The 26,876-nt window shown below is 40.9% G+C and overlaps 1 protein-coding gene across 3 annotated transcripts in view; it reads left to right on the top strand.

The window, feature by feature from the left end:
- LOC136714846 (ERI1 exoribonuclease 3) overlaps positions 1-26,876 on the top strand; it is an 81,288-nt gene that overhangs the window by 17,457 nt on the left and 36,955 nt on the right. For all 3 annotated transcript variants that reach the window (XM_066692468.1, XM_066692469.1, XM_066692471.1), the window contains exons 6-7: positions 3,092-3,164; positions 20,934-21,033. In XM_066692468.1, the coding sequence (XP_066548565.1) occupies positions 3,092-3,164; positions 20,934-21,033 (173 nt within the window). The remainder of the gene's footprint in view (positions 1-3,091; positions 3,165-20,933; positions 21,034-26,876) is intronic.

Genomic DNA, 26,876 nt, shown 5'->3' with positions numbered 1-26,876 from the left:
CAAACAATGAAGTGCAAGAAGTTAACAATGTTTTAAGTCACATTTCGAACTATTCAAAATTAAGTAGTAATTTATGTCTCAATCTACTCAAGGTTATGTATAGAAGTTGGCATCAGGAAGTGTAACACTTACATTGGAATTAGATTTGAATGTGTGTCTAAGAAACTTCACTGTGAGTGTTAATCGATGAGCATTAAAAATTACTCAACAGATTGCGCCAAGTGGGCTTTTTAAGTTCCTGATTCTGGCCTGACACACAGTGAAATACATGCAAGTCAGTAGCTGAGTGACTTTTTTTTTTTTTTTATCCCTCTCAGCCTCTAACTGACATGTCCTTCAATGCCAATTCAGACTGATAACAGAAGTCACTGAGGGGTGCTGGGCTATCAGTTTAGCTTAAATTATCAACAGGTAAATGACAAAAGAAGGTCTGTTAACACATCTTCTAATTGTATTGCTGCACTCATTGACAGACTGATTGCAAACCATGGAAAACCATCAGACTACTCATGTTTTATCTGACTAACGCCTGCATGCATTGATTACACAACTCTTATGGATAGAGGTGTGTTTGGATACTGGACTTGTAGCAGAGGATAGGGACAGTCTGTTAATCCAGGCAAAGGCTGTTTTTAAATGCCAAAAAAGTTTAATGGTTGATCCAAGAAGCTCCGTTAAATATAAAGTTTGTAAGTTTGGTACATAGAATGATGATTTGTTCATATTTTTTAATGGGGTTAAATAAAGTGCCATGTATGAACTTACGAGGACAACCCTTACCTCCCCGTATATGTGTTACTACAGAACTACAAGAATCGCATGTTAGTAAGATGTATACAAAACACTGCTGTAGACCTGTAGAGGCCTGGGACTTCCACACAACGCACACCTTGACAAGAGCGTTTTTTTTTTTTAATGAAATCGGTGAGTCACAAATTGTAGCCTTTTATCAGGCTCTTTAAATAGTGATCAGCACGCTAATCTGGAGGTTGACGGTTAGGAGTGGTTATCACTGATTGGAGTAATGAATTGACCAGGCCTATCTGCAGCCGCAGCCCCCCGTACATCACCGCTCGGTTCCCAAGGCAACTCAGAAAGCCTCCTTTTCAAAAAGAATGCTTTTGTTTCCATCTCCCACTCTTAAGTGCTCCCTAAACCCACTGTGATGAAAGCTGTTGTAATATTGTACTTTTTCTTCTTTCAATTATATAGCTTCTCTTTGACAACATAATTGAATACGTGTTTGTTTTGTTTTTAGTGAGGTATGACTTTCATGTTTTTTTTATCGTTATTATGATTAGATAACCCATTAAATTTAATTCGAAAGTATTAAGTATAAAAATAACTAAATGAGGCCCAGTGTTCAAACCTTTAATTATAAACACTGTCAACAGATTGTCTGCAGTTAACTCTAAACCGAAGCCTCTTCCTGGCGTATTGCATCAAAGTATGCAGTGTCTTAATATTAGTAGCTCCCGTTACATTAAAAGGGTATTGGCTTAAAGTAATTTGGGGGGGGTAAACAAAAAAAGGTTTCCATGCATCACAATTTGCCAGTTTTGAGGCGCAGGTAGAGCCAGCCAAGCCCCTGCACCCCCACTCGAAACTGATTCAGCTGAGTATTATAGATACAATTCCCACAACATTGGGAAGAATATTACTGAACATGTTTATTCAATCTCTGAATGTTTAATTCCTTCAGATGATCCCAAAGTAATTACGGTAGGACTTGCTTATAATTTAAATTGCAGATCATTGCAGGAAAGAATATACAGCTCGTTTTAAGTGACCAATCCTCAAGTGTGGAAGTAAAGGAGAATGTATTACTAGATTTAATTAATTTAGATTTTTTTTTTTTTTTTTGGCTAAGCTAAAATGCTGCTATGTAAACCAAGCATGTAAGAAGGGGTCAAACAGTTTTTTAATAATGATCCTTAATATGAAGTTCTTATTAAATTAGAGATTCCATTAGAGTATCAACTAAAACTACTGTTGGAGTTACTTTTTTGGAATATATACACTGCATACCATCTGAATACATTAGATTTCATTAAGACATTCTGTGTATATTGTGGTAGAATGATGGAACTTTTCCAACATTGTCATTAGAGTATTTTATTTTAACATCTTCGTAATATTTTCAGAGAAAGCAGTGAGACACTGGAAAGGTGCCACCATTTTACTAAAAGTCACAGCAGTGATCATTAATTTGAAAATAGCCGTTTTTCGCAGTTTTACTATCTGGTCATATCAAAGATTTGAGTTAATAAGTTTCCAACTTTATCAGAAATGAGATATTTTAGCCCAGTAGAGTGCCAGCTCTATTTAAAAAGCAAATGATTAGAAATACAGATGATCCATGTGTAAACATTTAGAGCCGTTGTACCCATTTGATATCTGATTTTTTTTAGTTTCCTGTCTTTATCGAACGTCTGTTAATTCATGGAATGTTCCTTTTTTACTTCACACACATTTAGACCTTCAATCTTTCACTAGTTTTTCACCAGACAAAATATGTCAAAACATGCATTTATTTTGTTATACATACAATTGAACTACTGTGCCTATTGGAGTAGCGGTTCAATAAAGCGAAAAAGCAAAAAAAGCGGTTCACTGGAAAAATGCCTTTCATTGGCAGCCCTGCTTTGTTTGAGAATTTCTAGTTCCTGCTAGTGTTCAACGCCTGGTCCGGGTTTAAAGGTACAGGGATGTTGACAAACTCAAGTATCAACAAGGTGCCCCCCTAGAAACGCAGCATTATGCCAAACACTGCAGTGCGAGGGGAACCCAGTAAACTCATGCAGTGAAATTTGATTTGTGTGGAAAATTGAGCGTGATGGTTGGACAATGAGCTTTTAAATAGGCTTGGGGGTTCAGTGGTTAAAGCAGTGTGTGTGGCTCCTCACAGGGTTAAGGTGAGGTGGCTGTGCTGCACAGAGTGAAGTGGAATTGAGTGGAAGGGCCCTAATCTCTTCACCACACAGTCCTTCCCGTTGACACTGGCTCTGAAAGCAGCTTAATAAAACAGAGGGTTTTGTATTGTGGAGAGCGCCGGTAATAGAATCAACCTGCATTATTTCTTTCCTCTTAGGCTGCCAGGACAATGCCAGCACTTAGGACTGCGGGCTCCTGATTACTTCAAGCAGTGGATTAATCTCAAAAAGGTACTTTTGTGAGCGACAACAAAAAGGAGAGCACTGTTTTCTGCGGAGCATTAATAGCCCGATCCTATTTGCATTGAAATTAGTTATTTTTTATGTCTTGCTCTTCCTTTCTTCCTTTTTCTTTTCTTCCCCCCTTCCCCAATCAGTTCCGGGCATAAATCTCTCCTTTTATTTTTCCTTTTTTTTGTAAAGGATCTTCCTATTGTGCCCTTGCTAGATAGCATACTCTACCTCCACTGATAAGAGGCATGTCACTTGCTTATCTGGAAAGAAAGCACGTTGAGAATGAGGTGTAAAGGGCCACTGCGAGGGCTGCTCACAGATTTCTGAGGTCATTCGGAGACATTAGGAAGCTATTCTTGCAAACACTGACAACCTACCTGTCCAATTTGTCACTGCACAAATATTGACGCCTAGGTGCATTCCCATTACCTGCAATCCTGTGAAAGTGGTCTCGTTATGTACCCTGTTACAGTAATTGTCTATTCCTCCTTGTCCAAGAGGTGTAGTGAAAACAAATGCTAATATTTTATTAGTCCTTTACAAAAGAGAAGCATTTTTTCCTACTGTATTTGCTAACAAGAATCGATTTATCCTGCTTCGAGCCAGCAATGGGATTGTGACTTAAATGAGCAGGAAACTAGGCCAGCTCTTCGGTATCCTTAATATCAGATGTAATGTGTAATTTGGTTACCTTGTTCATATGTGCTAGTATTAATGTTCTGACATTGTTTTTTTTTATTGAGACTGCAGGAACCTGTTATAAGAAAGTAACTAAGTATGTGATAGTTTGTACTTCCTGAATACCATGGAGACAGATTTATAGAGGACTCCAGAGCATAAAGATGACAAGGAATACAAAACAACAATTTAACCATATGTACTTTATAATTCAAGGCCCCACAGTGCTCTGTTGTCTCTATCAGTCGTTGTAGGTGGTATGCTATGTAACGTAACATTATCTCTGTCCCCAGTGGGGTAGTAAGTCCCATGATGCTTTTGAAACTTAACATAAGCCAGTTTACTTCTCACCTGGACCTAACCCTAAGCCAATTTAGTTTCTGTAGCACCGATAAATTAATATTCTGCTGATCCACACCTCTGTGTAAGACAATCCACTTAACAAGTAAACGACTGTGTACACCACTTCCACAATGGCTGCTAACATTAAGCAGGTATCGACAGGTCACGGTACATACACATCATGCAGATAAGCAATGCTACACGCAACATAAGTACAAGTGTTTTTGTTGTTGTTGTTGTTGTCGTTGAGGTTTAGTTTTAATCTACTTTGTATTCATTGTCCCTTTTGCAAATGCCTGTCATTGTTTTAAATATTATCTTGTGCCTCTCTGAACCCGGAGATAGTGGGCCACTAGCTCTTATGGAATAGTAGGAATAGTAATCAATTATTTTGATTGAGACTTGATGTTAGGAGCCGGGGGTCAGCCGGTCTGTTGTGCGTTTCTGACATATGAATCTTTCTTATTGTATGGTGTGCATGATAAGGTCTACGAAAAGGGAGTATACCATCTAAACCTAGCCCTTGTCCTTCAAATCTTCCACTACAGTGGAATGAGATTAATCCGTACTATGTGGTAAAGTATAGAAGTGGTGTGCTGTATGATGCGTGGTCAGTAATGACTGTGCGTTCCTGTGTTGGGGGGTGCTGTTCCCACACATTTAGGGTGGGCTTTGCCCCCCAGGCTGCAGTGCGGCTTCGTCTCCTCTCACCGCCGTTGGGGAGAGGGAGTAACAAGTGGCTGCGCTGCAGCTGCGCTTGTGGTTATTGGAGTAATTAAATATCTTGTGGATGGACTTTAACTTTGACTTTAAACCTAATAGTCAACAAATATATAAAAGCAATAAACTAATGGTGTGAGTAATTAACCAAAGCTGTAATTAAATGGATGGCAGAGCATAGGGCAGAGACTGTTAAATGCTCTAGCGTTGTCGAAACCCTTTTTTTTTCCCCTCTCTCTCGCTCTCTTTCTCTCAAGCAGCAGTATATTCTCACTTCTCTGTCCTTCCACCTCAGAGGAATATATTTTCTGGAAACACATGCTGCTTATAATGAGCATTTGCTTCCCTAATGAGTATTAAAATAAAATTCTGCAGTTTCCTGTTACTGTTACTGTCTTGTCTTCTGATAGAGCTATAGGAACTCATCCTGCTGGCAAGAGTTTGATTTGTGCCAATTTGCGTCAGGAAGTGTGCAAAGAAGTCAAATGAAAAATCCTGCCAGCACACCTGTCATTGATGGGAAATCACAAATGTTTTCATTATTTTTAAAATTTCTTCCAAGGAAAATAAAATAAAATAAATGTAAGGTCATGTTAATTTTCACTTGATTTAAAATAGCAGAATAGCGTATCCAATGGTAATTGTTAGAATTTTTCATGTCTTATTTTAATTAAATATTTGGAAAATGTCCATGAACTTCTCAGGGCAGTCTGTATAAATTCTATAAACTCTTCTTTAATTAAACCTATGAGTTGGGTCATCTGTGATCCCTTCCCTGAATATCGTAATAATTGATATGTGCCACTATAATGTATCTGGGCACTCTTCCCCTTAAACAATTTAATTGCTAAATGGCATAGTACAAATGATAAACCTATTAACTCCTTGACATTTTATGAAGTTAATCAGCATTTACCGTGGTAACATTGTGTGTTTTTTGGAGCTGATTGATATTCTAAAATAGCCAAACTACAGGAAAAGCGTTGGCATTGTTGCTTTCCCAAATACAGTGGGTCCCGACAGGATCCTTCATTGTCATTGTGAAAATCAGAATACAGATGAGAGTGTCTGATGAATTGAGGCAGAACAACTAAGGGCATGCATGCACTCTGGCATTTTTTTTTCTTTTTTTTTTTTTTTTTTTACTCATCCTTCCTTGTACTGAAATATGATTAGATCTTTAGTCTTTAGTGTTGGTTGTGTGAGGGGCAGGGGGTGGAGAGTTGGTAATTGAATTGTCAGAGTCTGTCTGCCCCCCATAGTTTGCCCTACCCACCCCTCGTTATGATCCCCAACATCAGAACCCCTCCGCTCGCTTCCTTTCTTCCCCTGCCATGTTAACATGTGTTGCCTTTGGGGTAATCAGGGAAAAAAAATATTACGTCCTTTTACAATTACCAGCTTTCGGAATATTAAAATGTCTGGCTGCATCGCCGGGGTTATTTTGATTGGTATTTTAACCTTTGACTACCCTATAAAGCAGCCGGCTCTCGGAGCCAATATTAGAGGGCTGAAATTTAATTCCGAAATGATTCCAGATAATAAGGGAGATGGATAATGTATGCATGAAGGATATTATGTTTGGGCTAAATGCAGTTGGGGCCAGGGCTTTGGAGTTGAATAATCACAGCGAGTGAGTTATAATCTGTAGGATAGAAATACCTTACTGTCAAAGCCGGGAGAGGAACTCTTAAATCAAGCGGGAAGAAAAGGGGGAAGGAGGGAATTGAGAGCACGGCGGGCCAAAGGCGCTGAGCGATGTTCTTTAACGAACTTTCATTAGTTACTGATGTCCTTTTTTTCCTCCATAGCCTGTTCCCATTCTTCCTGTTTTTTTTATTTCTTTGTTTTACTACTTTACCACCACTGGCAGTTGGGTCCTGAGTTGGCCGATGAGCTTCTTTCAAAGGTCTTGACAGCCCACTGCGTCTCCTCACAGGGAATCGGGCGCAGGCAGGGTTTGTCTTCAGCACGGTCCAATTCTAAGGTTGTCTCCAGAATATGTCATCATTATATAAAGTTGTGGCATTTGGTTTTTATTTTTCTGGGGGTGTTTCAAACAATTTTAGTTGACAATCACATTTAATAAACCAGCCAGAGTCCACAAGAAAGCTTATAAGTTCTGATGTCTTCAAGGCTATCATGGCTAGCCAGAAAGGTTAATGGCGATGTCCAGTTCCTGAGAAATATCCAGGGTTGGTGCTGAAAGGAAAAGGAGGAACTCCGGATCACGATATTCCAACCCTACAGATTGTAATTGTAATTAATACCTTCTTACAAATGTGAGTTTATAGACATTAAGTATTATTAATATAAGAGTTTAAGATAAGAATTGAAAAGTTCAAAGTTTCTTTTTTTGTAATTTGCATTTACTTTCTTCCTCAAATATTTCAGATGAAGAGAAAAACAAATCCTGTCATTTGTGGACCGCTTTCAAGAGAGGCCTTGATTTTTCTTCCCGAAGTTCTGCGGTCTTATCTTTCTCCAACTCACTTTCTCCCCCCACTCTCTCTCTCCTTTTGTTCTCCTCTTGCCTATTTATCACAGTGTGAAGGTTGAAAGAGATATTATTAATCCTGGCGAATGAAGGCAGGGTTAGTGGTATGGATCGCATTGTGAGAGGTGTAATGATAGGAGGCCTCGCTTGGCCGGTGGCCTGTGCCGCCTTGATGAATGGGGAGCAGGGCGAAGTGACTGGTGCTGGCTGGCAGACCGCTGGGGCGTGAGATCCCCTACCCACCAGCACCCTCGCATCCCCTCACCCCGTCACCCCGGCACAGATACGAGGGGAGAGAGGAGACGGACGCACCTCATCACTGCGGAGCGCGCTCTCTATAGTTCCCTCTCATCTGCCTTTTTTATAGTCTACCTTTCTCTTCACTTTCTCCCTTATCGTTTCCTCCTCTCTATTTTTCATCCCTCTCCTCCTTCGTTTCTCCTGTGCTTTTCTCTCGTTTCCCTAATAGCACCAAGCAGCTTGTGGGTCTCGGGGGGTCTTCAGTCAAAGTTAATGGGAGGACTATCAGACAACAAGTAACTGCAGCAAAGCAGGTTTATTTTATTTTTTGAACCATGGTGGTCTTAAACTTTGTTGTTAAAAATTGTAACCAGTATTCTTCAGGTGGCTTGCTGCTGTGTGTGCTTTCACACACCACTTTTGGTCAGCTACACATAACACCTGTAAGTAAACTCATTTTAGTACAGTTGTGTTGATGGAGAGAGACAGGGATGGGGAAAACTGCATTTGAAGACATTTGTATAGGCTTTTTAACTGATCCTTGTTTTCCATAACTTCCCTTTAAGTCTTTCTTATTCCATTTTTTTCACTTTCTAAATAGAAGCCTTTCTCTAACCCTGTTCCTTCTCTTATTTTGTGCTTTCCATTTTTATTTGCGATTTTTTAAATTAAATGTTATGCTTCTCTGTCTGTTCTTTGTAACGTGAATACCAGTGAATACCTTTCCTGCATTGCTCCTCGGATCATTTAGAAGGATTCAGTTTAGGACACGATATTTTTCATAGTTTGTACAGACAAATGAGACTCTGTTACATCTACAGCATGGGCAATATTTGAATTAATGATAAAGTTCCTTATGATGCTTGTGTTTTCTCACCAGGTGTCTTCTATTTGTGATATTTCACATTTATTTAATCTCAGCTAGGTCTCCTTACCCTTATGGAATATGTTGAGACAATAAAAAATACGGAAATGTATTATTGTGTAATATTATAACCATGCTTCTTATTGCTGTGGTTGGTCATACAGTACAGGAGAATCAGTTTAGCTTTGTAGATGTAAAAAATATTCAATGACAACACGCAACTAACAAAAAATCCAGTTCCAGGAATCCACTGTGACATTTGACATTTCCTGCTCCTAAGAGGAGTGTGATAGTAAAATAGTTGTGTACTTTGTATTTCTTCCTGATATTTTTAACCCACAGCCACCATGACTATGAGCTGATGTGATTTTTTTTAATTGAGGATTTGGAGAGGATAGGTACTTCTGCTGTTGCTTAATCTGTGTGTTGTCATATCTGCAGTCTATGGGGCTGAGCCTGTCAGAGGTGTAAAGATATGTGACAAATTATATTTACCGATGGAAAAAATACGTATTTTACACTTTTAAACACAGCGCATTTCCCCCAACTGTCACTGAACGCATGCAGTGTGACAGTCCTGACATTGTAACACAAGGCCTTGATATGAGAACAATGAAATCAAGCCAATCTATTACAGGAAGTGTCATCTTCTGAAGGAGTGCCTGCATTGGCTGTAGTTGCACAGTACCAGCGTGTCATCAGGCAGGTAGTGGTGTTCATGAGGAGACGCGATCCCTGCAGAGCTCTCTCTCACCTTGGGTGTCAGTGTCAGGTGTCATTACATCTGATCTGCAGTATTGGCAGTTGAATACAGTGCATTCTGTAGTTCCTCTATTCTCTGATCTTATTTGACATCCTAAAACAATCAAACTTTTGGTATTGTTCGCATTTTTTAATTTTAATTATTTACATGTACATATTTTCTCTGGTACTAAAATGTACTGTACATCTGATACCCTGGTTGTGAAACAGTGAATATCTTCCCCAACCTGTAAAGAAAAACAAATACAAGGGGAGAAAATGGTTTGATGCTTCTGTAGAGTACAGATACAAATGTAATTAAATCATATTACATATGACTGTTGGGCTAATGCATTTGCAAAATACTTTAATAGATGCAAAAATGCATTATCTTTCACAGTAATATGCAGTAAATATTCCCCTTCGTTAGGATAGTACACAGTCTGCTATGAATACTCATTCCTGCCACTAAATACTGCTACTGTATTTGGTTAACATAGGAGTTTAATTACCACCACTTTCATGTTGCAATTAACAATCTCACTTTAAAATAAGATCTGCAGCCAAAACTGCCCCCCCCACCCTTACTTTTTCTCCCCCTGAAACATAAAACAATAATAATGCAACATGATTAGCATAGATTTAATATCATGCGATATATCATTATATTATTACCTCATGACAGATGTAATTGAAATACACTTATTAGAGCTGAGGGTCGTGTTTCATTCAATCAGAGACCCCTCTGGGGGGGAGGCATGGGCCTAAAAATAATCAGCATCAGAGGAAATTGCAGGGAACACAAAGGAAAGCAGAGGCGCCTGCCAATATTCTCAATAACCGACAGTAGGGCTCTTTGTGGCTCAGGCATTCTGCGACTGCAAGGAAGACATGCGTTCTGTCATGGCGTACTTTGTCTTGTCCCATTTCTGTTCCCCCAGAGTTACTGCTGGGGCCATTCCAAGATCACTCAAATTGGTGCTTAGATTAATTTATCCCTCGTCGACCAGTGCTATGGAGGGGGCATCACCAATCGGCCGTGGTTGCTTCGCAGACCAATATGAAGGTTTTCTTGTTGGTGTGATTTAATTTTTCAAAGATTTTGTGGTGGTTGTCATCTTTTTTTTTTTTTTTCTGATGTTAGGAAGGACACAACAGTGATAGTACCACACCAGACACTTTAATATTTGTACTAACAGCCAATTGTGTTACGTTTTTAAGTAACTGAGGCATAGTCATTCTTTTTAGATTCTTGGCAGCAGAAGACTGTATGTCAGGGTACTTTATTCATGTCTCTAGCCTTCTGTCAGGATAAAAGCATTATCTCCAGAAGTGGATGTCCTATTCCATTAAAGTGGCTATACTTTAGCTGCAAAAAGTTATTCAATATACTGAATATTTGTCCTCATGTCCATGAACACATTTGTCAAGATGGCTATTCATATCTTCACTACTTCATATTTATATTTCCTTCCTTGTGTAGATTCTTATAATATGATCTACCTTAACAACAAGCATTTATCCAGAGATGTAAAGTGAAATTGAAGCCTTTTTAAGATTTCAGCACTTGGTTAGGATGTATATGTCTTAGAACCCAATGTGTCGGCTGGGTTTGATCACAGTAGACAGGACCTAGTTAAATGCATGTAAAAAAAAAAGTTACTGAAGCAGTCATTTAAATCTTTAATAAAATTGAGAGACCCAAGACATACTGTAGTTGCACAATATCGCTGTAATGTAGATAAAGATGTGATGATATGTACTGGTTAGTTCTCAAGGGCTACAATGTGTCAACTGTGATGACTTTACTGTTTTCAGATACTTCCAAATCTTACTCAGAAAAACATCACCCTGTCCTGTATGTACTGTGTGATGTCTATCACAAGAAATGTCATTTGCAATCAATGTTATAAATATATATCTAAACATTACACTTTGCCCTAACAGAAGACATTAATTACTTTGGAGATGGTTCTTTTCTTATTACGGATCTTCTTGGAAAGCGCTCTACAGAACGCCCCGTCCGCCTACACGCTGTAGTCTAACATGCACACTTCTGCACGTTCGTGTGTAAGCAGTCATATTTGTCTGTATGCATTTGCCATATATAGAGGGATATGAGTGCACAAACACAGGCAGCCAGCCCCATGTGCACGCCTCCTCCGGCATGTGTTTGTGACAGGAGTGACAGTGCATGGCGCGGTCTGATTATGCTGCCACGGTTTCCTCCATTCTGCTGGTCGCGGCGATGTAATTTCCAGCCGGTGATCAGTGTATGAATGTAATAGCAGGCTGTGTTAGGTGTCAGAATATTAGAAACGCTAATGGAAAAGCTCCCCGATTCATATGGGAACACCATTACTGGAGACTGTCACAGCCCACTGGTCACTAAACTAATGGGGCAAAGTCTGAACAGAGCAAGAGGGGAGAGAGAGAGAGCGACAGAGATAGGCAGCAGGAAAAGAGCTGGAGAGGGGGATAAGCAGAAGAGAGGGGGAAAAGAGCAGAGGGAGAGGAAAAGAAATTACATGAAGGAAAAGGAGAAGGGAATTAGAGGGAGAAATGGGTAACAGGAGATGTTTCGGAGGTGGATTGTAAGGAAGGAGCTTCAGATGAGAGGAAGAGAAGCACAGGAGGGAAATAGTGAGGGGTAGCAAAGAGCAGTAACAGCGGTGAGAAAAGGGATGGTGAAAAAATAAAAATAAATAAGGAGTGAGGGAGCAGCCGAAGGAGAGAGAACCTCATTATGAGGGCAGAGTGATAGGACGGTGCAGACAGGGCTCCAGTGATGAGCAGCAGATGCTTTCTAAGCAGGTGTAAACAAACAGCCTTCACAGGGGCTGTGGTGAGGCCTACGCCTGGCATCATATTTAGGAATTTAGAATTGAAAACAAGCTGTCCCTCCAGGCTACAGGCTAGACTTGTGTTACAGCTTTTCCTGACACGTTCACATTTCTGCCAGTTTATTTACAGCACAAAATCCGCAGCACAATAGAGTAATCTTGGCAGTTTGTGTAATAAAGCGGAGGTTTGTTCTGTGTTGCTATAGGAGGTCTCATAAGCACTGCCAATTATGAGCTAACACTCGACAGAATGTCTTGAGCCATCTGTGTCAATGGGCGGCTGAATGATCACATACCTGCATTGAACAACTACAGGGTAACTAAACTCCCACCGTGTGCAAAATGCTGACTCCTTTCAGAAGTTAATTAAGGTAGTTACAAAAAACTTTATCTTTCTGTAAACTCAACAAATGTTAATTTGATTCAAAATTATGCATGACTAGGACTCTGGATCTTTTTAATTGGGTGCTTGAACTGGTTATATATAGTGGTTGGGCAAGCAAGAATATCAGATAGAAATAGGGACAGAAGTGAAAAAAGTGTAAAAAAAAAAAAAAAAGAAAAACCTTCAAACAAATGGTGTTATATAGTTTTTCTTTGCAAGGAGACCAAGCACTCTGTGTGGTGGCCAATCGGTTTACCCCCTTTGCTCTTGTGAAGGATTGTTTCCAAGGCTGACCACTTGCACGACCTTAAAATTACAATACCTAGCTGAGACCCGGTATGGCTTTGACCCCACCTCACAATACTTCACATTCCTGACTACACCCTGCGCTATGTCACAATATGTATATGACCATCACCAAAGGCCTATCTCGATCCAGTGATGGATGAAGGCCACTTCAAAATGTTTCCACTTGGTTGTCTTCTAGGTCTTTTTCCATCTCTTGCTATCCATTCAACAGCTTCCTTTGTCCATCTTTGATCTGTTATTCTTGCTGCATGTCCGGCCCAGTGCAATTTTCACTCTTTCAATGAGGTCACATGTTTTGGTTTGTTCTCAGATCCATTCATTTATTTTTCCATCTCTTCTAGTTATTCCAAGCAGACATCTTTCCATGCTCCTTTGTGTTGTCCGCAGTTTCTATATCATTTTTCCATTAGGTGACCAGGTCTCACAAAATATATACATATATAATGTATGTGTATTTCTGCCCTCAAAATGTCCCCCCCCACTCCTCATCCTGAAGTCATCCGTCCCGCTCCCTTTTCCTGGCAGACAGCTCAAGCCCTTCATCCTGAGAGGATCTCCACTTGGCTTGATCCACGGCGAGCGGACAGAATATTACCAGTGAAAGCCACACTCGGTGTCACTTTGGCAATTGCTTTATCGTGCCTTATCTAGGAATATGAAACTGTGTTGCATGACATCTCACAGCAGGCTGAATAGATATGCCAATTCATTTTGCAGCCGGCGATTTGACAAGCTAGACTGCCCCTGTTGAAAGGCATCAGTCAAACGCTGTGCTGTTGCCGTGGCTTTTCTCTATCTCTCTCTCTCTCTTTCTTTCTCTCTCTCTCTCTGTCTTCTCTACCCAGCTCTACCAATTCCTTTCCTGCGCAATCTCTAAGCCTTGCCTCTTAAAATTGAAAAGCCCAGCGAGTGACAAAAAGAATGAAAGAAAGAAAAGAGGTTAAAAAAGAAAGAAAAAACTAATACCGTTTTAAGTATTGAAAATAAAATGATAAGACGGTATGGAGGTTCCGAGAGATAACATTGTGGATATTATAACAGGAATGGGAAAGAGAACAGGGAAGCGAAGAAAAAAAAAAAAAACAACTCTGAAGAGATTGGCGCTATAAGCTCCTGGTGAGGAGATGACACTGCGGCTAATACGAGTGTTTAAATATTTGATGCACTGGGATAAAGGAGGATCTCCTTTGAATCGAATTGAGTGTCTGGAGGAGAATCTATTAACGAAAATCTTGTGTGATTTGACAGCAAAAGCAGCCCGATGTTATTCTTCAGTAGTTCCTGCAATCTCCTTCCCCACTTCACTTAAATGTTTTTTTGCTTTGCTTGAGTAAACGCTGATTATCCATTTTTTAGCAAAGAAGGTAGGGGAAGAGGAGAGAACAGGGAAGGGAACGTTAAACTGTGGCTTTCCCTCGCCTGGCTTGTGTGGATTGATGCCATCGAAATAAGATAAAGGCGTGTTGTAATATAAAGAATATTTTATGTTATTCGCCGCTCTTACCACCGTTGCAATGTTCTGCCGTGGCATTTTCCCGGCAGCCCTCTATTCTACTTGACAACAAAAAGAAAATAATTTCACTTCTGACCTAAGCTTGAATGGAAACCAGACCTCCACAGGTGAAAGATTAATGCGGTAGCAGAGTACACCACCACCTTTAGGAAATTAGCACCCTACACTCAAATTCCCGGTATTTTGTTTTTCCCAGAGTAGCTACACAAGGTAGCGGCTGATTGTTGCATTGGATTTGTGAATTTGACAGCAAATGGGCGTCAAGTGATTTTATTCCTAAGTGTCAGGCGCACGTCAGGCTCGCAGTTGTGTATGAGGAGAGCTGGCACAGACTGGCAGATTCAGCTCACGACCTGGCTCCTTGTGCAGACGGGAAACGTGGCTGCTGCCCTTTCTGACACAGAGACTGCCACCTTCCTGGGCCTCAAAGTTCACATGACATGAAAATTATTTTGATGTTACAATCTCTTGCATTGTCCCAGATGTTGTTTGGTTCAATATGCAGTTTTCCCTCGCTCTAAACAAGTTTCCTGTTAGTGTGATTCTTTCTGCATCCTATGTTTGTTTCAGTTTTTATGTTATTCTCCTGTATTGAGTGCTTGAGTTATTATATAATACTCACTACAACTTGCAGTCTTAATAGTAGATTAAGGTTGACTTGTTTACGGTTTCTGATCAATACTTATTTGGCTTAGCGGACTTAAAATATTCATAGCCTGTAAACATGAACGTGACGCAACTGTGCGAGAGTTTAATACTGATGGCTTGTACATCTCCCAACATCAAAATAAACCATTTTACAAAGCTGAGAATTGGACTCATTATAAAACATGTCATGGCATGCTTATAGACCTGATCTCAGTTTCTAGAAAACACCTATGGGATAAATTAGAATGAGAAAACTGGGAAAGACTATAGAGACCAATATCTCTTGTTGCCCTAAGTGTGCAGTGGAATGAATGACACAGAATTACTCTGGCTACATACTAAAAGGTGGTAGAGTCTCGTCAGGAAATGATGCGGTCTTAAAAGGATGGGCCAACACCACTGTCTTTTTTTTACTTGTGTCCCAATACTTTTGGATGTGTGTGTGTATGTACACAAACCTGTGGTGATGAACTGTAGCCTACTTCATCATTTAGCCTCTCTTCCTACTTTAATGTGAGATTAACAAGTGAGCCACAGTGGAAGGGTGCTGAGCTGCAGTACCTCAGTGAAGTGTATAAACAGGCCTGGCATGCGAGCAGCAGGCCCCTGATTGACACTGATGTTGTGTTTTGTGTCGGCACCTTGTCTTGTCACATTTCCCCTGTCTGCACCGCGCCGAGCGATGGCCTCTCAGGCTGATGTGTAAGTGGCCTCATCTCCAGCAGATCAATAGCTCCTGGCACTTCCTTCCAGAACCCAGGAAAAACAATTAAAACCCATCGATCCCGGACAAGTCTCCATGAATATGCATGAGGCTCTCCTTGACCTTCAAAACTAGGAGGGCCAGGTGACTCCAGTCTTAGTGTAGCCATCTTCCTCCCTCCCTCCCTCCCTCCCTCCCTCCCTCGCTCTTTTTGTTTTTTAGTATGTGCACACTATCGGTTTATTTAAAGCATAGTACTGAATTCTTGTCTATCTTTTTTAAATTTATTTTTTAGTTTAACTCATTCCCTGGCTGGTAACAATCTTAACTCTGTTGTTTTAGTACTGATATTGTAATGCAAGTCTACACAATTATGCAGAGAAGTAGTGTATATGTATGGGTTGGCGAGGACGTTGTGAGTGCTGGTGGGCAGACTTTACCATATATTTTCTGTAATGTCATTGGTAAAGGAAATTGACATGTTATGGCAGAGGTTGACAGATTATAGCCAACACATGAATATTTGAAATGGGCTCAGTTTGCTTGGCACAGCAATGCTTGTGTTTCTGTGTTTATGAATGTTGCCCATGAGGATAAGGCTATAGGAATGGGTGGAAAATAAAACCTGTTTCTGGAAAGCTTTTTGTTAATGAATAAAGGCGTTTTCTTTTTTATATATATATTAACATGTCACCATCTCACCTTTTTGGCAATTTAACTCCATAATTTAGAGCATAATTTAGCTTGTGAAGAATTGTGTAATCTAAAGCATGTAGTTAAAAACTAATGTTTTGTTATCATGGACATGGCAGGGGCACAGCAGTAGGGAACTACATGTGGTAACCCCCCCTAGTGTGGAGGTTAATAATGAGTTAAACAGCTCTACAGCCTATGAATGTCACAGGACGGTGGGGAGAAATGGAGTAGAAGGGGAAAGTGGAGTTTGGGCTCTAATAGCGCGAGTCCTCGGAGCGAGTCATTGGGCATGTCACCTCCTGCCTGCCCAGAGACCAGACACAAGAGCCAGCAACAGGGCCTGCCCTTGGGAGAGAGCTTTAGACCTGCTCCAAAGGTCATCTGACATGTTTCACTGGAGATGTGGTCTTTCCTTTAATCCGACTCCTTTTAAGCGTGCCATTTCGTGTACTTAGGAGGATGTTTCTCTTTTTTCATTTCTTTATTTTTTATTCTTTTTGTACAAACAAGGAAGCAGGTGTCCTTGTGTCAACACTGCTTACACTTTTACACTTTTACACTTTTGGATGTGTTATTGCTATCATGAAGTATGATTATATCCTGTTTCCAAAGAAGGTCATTTGCCGGAACACAATTTTTTTTAAACTTAACTGTTACTCTGGTTTTGGAGATTGTCTTACATACACTACTATTTTTTAATTTATTTAGTTTAAGTCACTCACTGTATGCTGATCCCAGCAGCCTCCTCTCACCCATTTCCTAAAAGCAATATGACTGTGTCTAAACTGTGAAATAAACCATCTAATTTGGCGTATGGGGCCACTATCTACTGTGTGTCCTTAAGAAGTACCAGTTGCACTTTACAAAATATGTCTGGCAGTACAGATTCCCTGTTACCTGTATATGAACAATGCTTTGTATGTAAGTAAGCCCAGAACAGTGCAATATCAGTCAGAAAGCTTATCTGTAGAATGAAACAATGCCTGTTTAATTCAAAACCAGTGCCTTTTTAGTGTTTGACAAAGATGAAATGAAGATTCCCAGATTCCCATGTCAGATTGTGTGTTGCTCTCTCCGCCAGGGCTTCCAGCTGTGTGACAGCGGCCCGCATCTGGGAAGTGAGCGGGCTGCGCTGCCTGGACGGGAGAGCAGGGAACTGTCCTAAGTCAAAGTGACAGGGCTTCTGTCAGCCGAGTGGCTGCTGAGAGCCGACACACTACAGCTGTGTGCTGTGAGAGGCGCGAGCTGCCATTTATCACGTTTTCTTAACATCTCTTCAGCTTCATTGCTCCCTTTCTCTGAGCTGATCCATTGTATCGGAGCTGCCGGTGCCGCTTTGCACTTCTGGGATGATGAGACAGTAATAGAGACAGACCGCAGTCACGGTGTGGGTGATGCTTTATGTCTGGAGTGTTTGTATGTGAACTCTAATCTGTGTTTACGTGGGCTTGACTAGGGCTCAGAAAAATGACTGGGAAAATAATACATGCGAAAGCATTAATGAAAAAATAAATTGCAATTTACTAAAATATAAAAACAGGCACGATATTGAAGAAGGAAAGTCTTGCAAATTTTATTGTGTGTTTTACTGCATTTCACTACACTACTCAGGAGTTTAGATTTCATCTGGATGTAGCCTACTAATCATAAATGTATGATCTGATGAGTGGGCAATGATTTGGATATTTGTTTGCTATATGCTTGGAGAAATACAAACCCATGAGCCTAGAAACCTTTTAAACTTGTTACAGGTCAAGTGTTTAAGGCCGTCTCCTGCTACACCATTATGCTATGAAGCGCAACAACCGCTGAAGGGAATTTCAGAAACCCCTGTGCATGATGTTTATTTGTGAATTAGATATCAAATGCATATTCTGATGTGTATTTGATGTCAAAATATTTGTGTGTCTAAAAAATAAATATGTATTTATTAATTAAATCCTAGCAGGTATCAAACTTGTACATTACTTTACATTTGGATCTTGAAATTCAATGTAACGTGTGAATAGTATTCCATATTGGCCTGGATATCACATGGGTGCCCTGGTCCGTTATGCGTGTGGGGGCAAACCTGATCACGGCTCTGTGATACGGGAGAATGAGAAACAAGGTTTTCCTCAATAGTGGTTCAAGGGTTAAAGCCATTATAAATCCTGTAGTGCCGTCCATTGGACAAGGGCGGTCAGTCAACTTTCAGATGCGTCTAATTCATGTCAAACAGTGGTGGGCCTAATGAGGGCACATCACACCAAACCTGCACAGACAGTCATACAGAGCGATCAACTTGTTTAAACAAGACTTTGGAGTGGCACAGTAAACACTATTGGCATAATCAATGCAAGGCAACAGTCATTGTGAAGCAATCCTTTCTCTGGAGGCATAGGTCAGGCAATTCTTATTCCATTGGAGTACCCTAAGCCCGAAGTGCTGCACCTTCAATATTCGTGTAACTCTCTGAATATTGAGCAGGAAGTGCAGACTGAGCCGTGCAAGAGGGCTTTGATTCGAATGCGTCCCCCTGGATTGACTGGTATAGGATGGAAAAAATGATCAAATTCCTTATTTCCATTTTTTTTTTTTTTTTCTCGTCCTCAAAATCCACACTAATTCCGACACAAATTTAGAGACCTTACCGATTCTCAGCCGTACTGAACTGAAGTCTTTATTCACCTACACTCAAATTTGAGATAAAGATTGGTTAAATCAGAATGGAAAGATAGAAATGCAGATCTGAAGTTTTCCTAATTCTTTAAACATTTTAAGCATGAATATGAATGACAGAATCAAGTTTGAGTGCATCATATGTATTAAAACAGTGTCCTGGTTACAAGAAAAGATCGCTATTAAAAATAGTTTAAGGAAAGTTCTGTCAAATCTAAGAAGAGTGTATTAAAAAGACTTGCTTAATGTAACATTGCTTTATAATAATAAATATAAGGTATCTGTTCTTTCTTTGATTCGACTTGTTTAATTTAATTTACGATATATATGTTTTTTTAGACCAAACAATAATAATCCTCAACTGATATGAAAAGGCAAACCTGAAGTAAGCAAGTTCCTGTGTGTTGCCTGTGGTTACCATGAAGAGGTTAAGATCTGCTGTTTAATAGAGCAGTTGCAGATGAGCCGCGATGAGATGTTGGCGATGGAGGAGCCCTGAAGCCACGAGGCTGATGGATGTTCTCAGCAGATAGAGTTAATCAGGAAATCCACGTCCCCAGCTGCGGAGGCCACCTCCATCAGATTACCCTCCCAGAGTTCAAAGTTGTTCAAGTACAACAGATAAGTGTGTCATCACATTGCCGCTGTATCTGTAGTACAATGAGGGAAATTCAGGTCTCTCAAACTTACAGAAACGCCTCGTTCTGTGGTTTTCCTGTTGATTTTGAAGCTCCATATCAGGCCTTCCTTCAGGATCTGAAAGTAAGTCTTGAAGATCGTAAATTTAATGCTGAGGTTTTCACTGTATAGCTCTCCTCTAATCTTTCACATTGTCAGAACTTCTTTCATTGTTTTTTTTTGTTATACAGATGTTTCACTGCCGTTTATACAGATATTTTTCCTCTGTGCTTCATTGCAACATGCCCCCCCCCCCGAGAAAACACAACTGTTGTAACATAATTTGTGGTGTTAAAGTAGTAAACAAGCTGGTGAAAAGCAATACTTTGACTTTTTGTGCGTATTATCAAGGGTTCTTTGATTTTTCACGTTTTCCTCTGTTGTGTGAAACATTTCAGCAATGCTCAAATGAACTGAACTTGTTTCGACGTCTATCCATAGCAGTGTGACACACTGACAAAGACGCATGTCAGAATGTTTCTCTGAGAAGTGGGAATATTCAATGAAAAACAACTCATTTTGGAAAACTTTTATTAGCTGTGACAAGTTGAAATTGCCCTGGTTTATCTTTGAAATGTGTGTTTGTTTTGTAATTATTATTTCTCCCTGCAAGAGTTGGTATTTTTTCTTGATCATGACTGAAATGCAACTTTGTCCAGATGTATTTTTGAATTTAAGATTTTTCAATTATAAAACACACTGCTAAATTAGTTCTTATATACATGTAAATTGTTCACTGGCAATTCTTCCTGTAGCTTTTAATTCCAATTTCTCTGAAAGCCTCCATTGAAGAGAGACAGATCTTTTATTTGCAGTTCTGCAAACTGAAAAGTGACAGTGCTGTCTATCTTAATGCAGTGGCATTTTCTCCTTGTCATTACTGGAACATCAGCCATGCCTGTACTGCTTCTCAATTAAAGTAGAAACCATGCTGCTGAAGTGGAGTGGATTTTATTAGCTTGTACACACTGTACTATCACAAATTAAACATTGTGTTCAAAGGCTATATATACATTACACAAATTATTTAAATTTGTATTGCAGCCCATACCTTCCTATATAGTTGCTGTTCAGTCATTGATGTAACGTCCCTAAAGCTAATTTCATTATTGTTTAGAAAAGAAGGGACCTAGGCAGAAGTTTAAAGCGGAACAGAGTTGGTTTGTGTGGGATTAGCTAGCACAGAGTATAGCAGGAGTGTGTAGCTCCTTGCTTCCTGGAATAAAGGCCTGTTTTTGGCATTGCAGGCCTACAGTGCTGTCATGAGGAGCTGGCCGAAGAGGAATCTGACGGACATGTTGGAGGGTCTGAACCTGAGCCAGGAGGGGAGACTTCACAGCGGCATTGGTGAGTGCACCCCCACCACCTCTGCAGATGTACAAACTGCGATCTAGTCCCTGCAGTCAGTTCACACTGGAGTCCCAGGACATCTCGTTGTGTGTGTTGAATTCATTAGAATGACAGATCCACCAGATTTTATGTTCTATGTGATTTGTTATCTAGAGGCCTCTTGTGCAAAACCACTACACACTTGCAGTTTGTCTGTCAACATACGTGGATCTGTTAAAAGTGGGCTATTGAAATTCGACTGAGGACGTTCCCTCTTTTGTAATCGGACAACGAAGAAGCGTCGAAATGAAGAACCCGACGCACCACAGTTCGGATTATTAAAGTGCCTGTTATTCATGATATATTGCGAGTGCGGGATCTGCGCTTGCGAGAATGGAGCTGTGCATGATTGAGCATTGTTTCGCCCGTTTGTGATGAAGAAATCTGAATTGACTTGGGGGTCAGCAGTGGCAGGGTGATACAAAGGCAGTGGGGACTTTCACTGCGAGTGATCATTTACTGCTTCTATTTTGGAATCAGCTTGATGACTTAAGAGACAGGTTTATTATTTCTTCTCTGGTTGTATTTGAGGAGCAACTATGTCCAGTGACTGAAAATCCATAGGACATCTTAACTGCTCATTTATCCATCACATTCCAGAATCAGAGGTAGGGAATCATTCGTGGGCTTGTTTATATGTATTTGTATTCATTACAGTCCGCATTGCAGTGCTGAAACTGTGTGCGGGGATTAATTAAAATAATTCAGTTGTTCTCTTTTTTCTCAGATCTTACCTATCAGTATAGTGACCCACCTCTTCACACCTGCCTTTAACAAAATGTTTTTGTTTTTTGTACCTCCAGGACAGTTCACCACAGTTTAGATTATTACAATACACTGAAAGGTGATTTGGTATCTTGCTGATTTGCTTTGGAAGACCTATGCCAATACATTCAATACAAAGAACTCACTAGAGTAATCATCGAGACAGTTCAATAAAGTATAGAGAACTCAAGGTAGGAATCATAGAGCCACTAAATCAAGTTCAGAGGACTGGGGATGACAGATTCAGTGGACACTAGAGACCTTCAATCTGAGTACCCAGTAAATTCAAAACCTGTAACCAATGGCTTTGTAGGGAACTTTTTAAACTGGGCAAGATTTGTATGTGCAAACACAGGTCCTGTAAGTAGTGAGAACAGTTCAAGATCATTAATAGTTTAATTTACATTGGTGTGTTAATATTGGCTCTAGTAAAGAGTGATGTATAATTGGTGTCTATTTGTTAGCACTGAGTGTCCATTCAGTCTTGTCTATAGCAGAACCATAGCCATGTGGGTTTTGATGACAAATGTTGGGTTTAGAGGGAAAATCTAGGAAATCCATTGTATCCTAGTAATCGTGTGTGAAAATGTGTGTATGTGTTCGTATATAGAGCTGGGCAGTGTCTGTTTGAAGAGGTTTAATTTTACAGCACTACTCTGTTAGTGTGAAACTGTCTAATCAATACAAGTTAGGGAGATAAATTATTTAAAACCACCTTTAATTAGTTAGCTATTCCTGAACTATGGATTCCTTTACAATATTGATGGAGTCGTGTTTTATCTGCGGGATGGGTGCACTTTCATTTATTTATATTTTTTAACTGCAGGACTTTAGCTTTTTTCAGAGTACAACGCAACCAACCTCAGAGACTGCAGACCCGCAAATTAACAATTAACTGCAGGATACATGTTTGATTCTGTTGACGAGTAAACGATATCTACATGTCAAATAAGCTGTAATGGAACTTTATCCATCCATGTTAGTTGACAGCAAAGAGGTGAGATGTGAGTCCCAAATTGGAAATAATTAGCACCCTAGGAAGTTCATGTCTTCAGTTAGATAGCAGTACAATGGGTTAGTTACACAAAAATAATGAATAACTAGTTGTAGTCAACCTGATCTCCACAAGATAGAAATGCCCTTTCCCCGTCGGTGTGATATCTGACCAAATAGCAGTGCAGTGTAGAAGGGGCTCTGGCGTTTGTCGTGTAGACAGTGCTAGTGTGCCATCACACTGCCCCCGGGCCGCTTCTCTCGCTTTATTTCTTCCATTCTTTATTTTTTTGTCTGGAAGGGAGTGTTTATCAGGCCAAGGTGGACTATTGATCATCTGTTTTAATTACTCTAAGCACACAGAAGGGGGTAAATTAGCTACTCCTCTCTTGTGCTACATTAATGAATATTTTAAAAAGAGGCGCCTACTGGTGTATTGTGCATCTCCCCCACCAGCACACATATCTGAGTTATTTATCTTTACCTACAGCAACAAACGTCACTGGAGGCAAGGGGAGGATGTCCTGGGAAAGAACGCTTGCTAACTATTACTGGGATATATTGGATATATATATTGGATATATATCATATTCTCCTATAAAGTCTAAAATCAATTCTGTGTTGTGCTACAAAACACATTATATTGGTGAAATCCTGAAATATAATTCACATTATTAATTTATGATTGGAAAACTGTAATTTTACCAGTTTGCAAGTTATATGATACAGGGGAAAAATCACCAGTGCATTAAAAAGGTGCAATCGGTAGCTCCTCGGTGGTCTGTATATCTATCTTTTTTATTTTTATTTTCTTTCTTTTTGTTTCATTAGAAGACACCCTAACCCAGCATGACTTTGTGAGAAACATTTTCACACCAAACTCCCTGTGTCTAGTATTGCTGTGGCTGCTGAGACTGCCGTTACCTTCCAGATGCTGTGAGAAAGCTGCTCTTCAAAACAGGAGTTAATTTCTGTAGTTGTCTCTCCAAGAGTGCAGTTTTGTGTTCAGGCAACAGCCAGTCACGCTCTGTGTAAACTTCTGTCAGCTACTCAAACTACATCAAACTACGAACCACAACGTGCTGTGTATGAAACCTACAGCGAAGACATCTCTGCTGTATGAGATCTTGGGTCTTCATGTCTAAAGTGCATGCCGTATCTCTGGGCCAAGACCCTGCAGTCTTCAGACTTGGCCTGGTGAGCTGTGGCACCGATGCTCTTTTTCCAGTTCTAAAGCCCAGCGTTTAGTTAAAGAAAAAGAGCAGATCCCCTGTGAGCAAGACTCTCTCCCCAATTATGGCATTAACGGGGACATCTGCATGTCAGTGCACGCAGGCTGCACACATTAATTCACAGCCATGTCAGATCAGGGGACAGGCTGATTGTTTCCCTTTGGCCACTAGCGAGCTGAGGCAAGGACAGCTTGATCTGATGTCATCCTGCATTAGGAGGCGCTGCGCACACAGGCTGCCATGGGGATCGGGGGTGCATAGACCCCACACAGGCCTGCCTCCGAATCAAGTGACTCCCCAGAATAATTGTCCTCATTGCCAGAGCCATGTATTCAGATTCTGAGTCTTGGTGTTGGTCTAAACCGCAAGGAGTCGTGGCTAACGCAAAAATAAAGATGTTATTTTGCAAGACATCCCATGAGAGACAGCATTGTATTTGCCATTAAAAAAGGGTTCTCACACTCTCTCTACAGAGGTTGTGGGTGAACTGGTGTAAGTGTTTATAGTGATCAATTTAAGTTGTCTGTCTTCACCCCCCCTACTCCCTTGATATGTGGTTTCTTTTGTCTGCACACATGAATTCCCACCATCTTAATTTTGCTCCTATTGATTTTCAGCATCTGAATCTGTTGTCCTGTGTAACTAAGGGCTGACATTTGCTCAGAAATGGTTTCGAGTCTGGTAGCCCTTCATGCAAGTCATTCACTAAGGCATCATCGTCGTGTGTGGATTCTCTTCCGGAAGACGACACAACCACTGAGCTAAAATAAGAATGAACTTCACAGAGACAAAGCAAATTGGAGCAATGGGTGTAAAACGCTAGATTCCATCATGCCAACTACTCGCATGTTGTTTCTCAGGAGAGCAGTTTTCCTCAGCTTCTCTCCTCTCAGCCCACAGCATCCTTTGGATTCAGCCTGAGCTCTTTAGTATGTAATTGAACCGATTATTCTCTTAACTGAACCGATTTAACCTTTTCCCCACATGGAAACAGGTCATGATTTTACAGAGATGTGTGAAAACCTGCTGGAATGAAGCTCTTGGGGACCAGGGTTTAGGACTCCGGGCCTGGTCAGATACACTGAGGTGAAATATTGCTCTGACTCCCTGGACCTCTAACAAGTGTACAACAAGAGAAAGATACAAAGATGGACAACAAAATGAAACGTGGGGTGAAAGATGGGCGTGCATCACTGTCCTCTAGTGGATTGGAAGCAGGATGAGAATGAAGAAAACAGGCCCAGACTTTTTTTTTTTTATTGAAACAGGAAATTAAGAGTATAGAGGAGTTAAAGAAGGCGTGAGTCAGTCCGTCAGTCAGTCAGTCAGTCAGTGCATTATTCTGCAGCGCTGGCTGGCCTCCCGCTCTGTATAATTTAAATGAGTGTCAGGTCAGTGCAAAGTGAAGCCCGCTCCTGTTAAAAGGGTGGCTGCCGAGTTGAGTGGTTGATGTTGATTGTCTGCCGGACCCATGGCAGGACGGCACGCCTGTCACCCGCCGGTCACAATGCATTTACTTAGTGACAGAATTCTAATTAGTTTGCTGGAGTGGTGTCACGGGAGAGAGGGAGAAAGGGAGGGAGAGAGAGAGGGAAAGGGGCAGAGGGACACAGCTTTCAGGCATCTTTCTTTCAGTGTAAAAATAGAAAAAGCTCATAAACGCATTCCCCACGTAGATCGTGTTTGCGGGTGCTTGTTAAATACCACTCCGATTGCCTTCAGCCACTCATTGTCCGAACAGCGGACCCATTTACCACACGCCATCAAACAGGAATTATCTGCACAGGGGTATTTATTGATATGAATCAAAAACAGATGAGGTTTCCTTTTCAAATCCCCCTACATCTGTTTAACAGATACTCATCTTATATACGAGAGTGCAAATACCATCGTGTGTAATAGAAAAATGTGAAACTACAATTTTTCACGCTGCATGCAGTAGTTTTTACTGCTGAAGGGTTAACAATGTGTAAGTGCTTACAGCAATTCCATGAAATAAAGCACAGATAGAAAGATATTGCATATTTTAGGCTCATCAGACACCTGTGTCATACTACAGGGGGTGTGCTTTCTTTGGGGGATTTTTTTCCAAACCTCCAGTACCACAACCATGATTGATTGTTGCTCACTTTAATAAAGACTGGGACAGCTCCACTCTCTCTATCTGTCTCCCAATTTCTCTCTCTCTCTCTCTCTCTCTCTCTCTTTCTCTCACTCACTCTCTCCCATGTAAAATTCTGGAGAAAGTGGCTTTTAAGCCTCTTCAAGAGTTCATCCAGGCCCCATTACCGAGTCACCGGAGTGGGACGTCACCACCTTGAAGTGGCTTACACCCCCCCACAGAGTAGGGCTGGAGGGCCCTCGAGGTGGTAGAACGGGCTCTCCGCTGGCTCCCGGGCCGTAGCTCCCAGCGAGCGCCTGTCAAGGGTCTGCTGCTCCCGCGCCTGCCGCCGCACTTAAAAGGGTCAGGCACTGCGAGCGAGATTGCCTGCCCGCGCGGTGTCAGGAGAGCACGTCCGTCACAGTCCCGGTCACAACACATTTACTTAGTGACACAATTCTAATTAACCGTCGGGGTGGTGTCAGTGCTGCGGAAAGACAGGGGCAGGCCAGGGACAGTCTTTAGAAATTAAAAATATCGCCAATCTGTTTCTCTCTCTTCCTCTCTCTCTCCTCGGACGTACCTGGACAAGTGGGTCTTGCTTTGTCTCATGAGGACCCCGATAATTGGAAAGACTGATTCAGTGACTTTTACCAAGAGGAGCTGCCCCCCTCCACTATCATATCCCTGGCCTAGATTTACTGAGGATG

This window comes from Amia ocellicauda, chromosome 19 (assembly GCF_036373705.1).
Source record: "Amia ocellicauda isolate fAmiCal2 chromosome 19, fAmiCal2.hap1, whole genome shotgun sequence".
Taxonomy (NCBI): Eukaryota; Metazoa; Chordata; class Actinopteri; order Amiiformes; family Amiidae; genus Amia; species Amia ocellicauda.
This window is presented reverse-complemented; position numbering and strand designations above follow the sequence as displayed.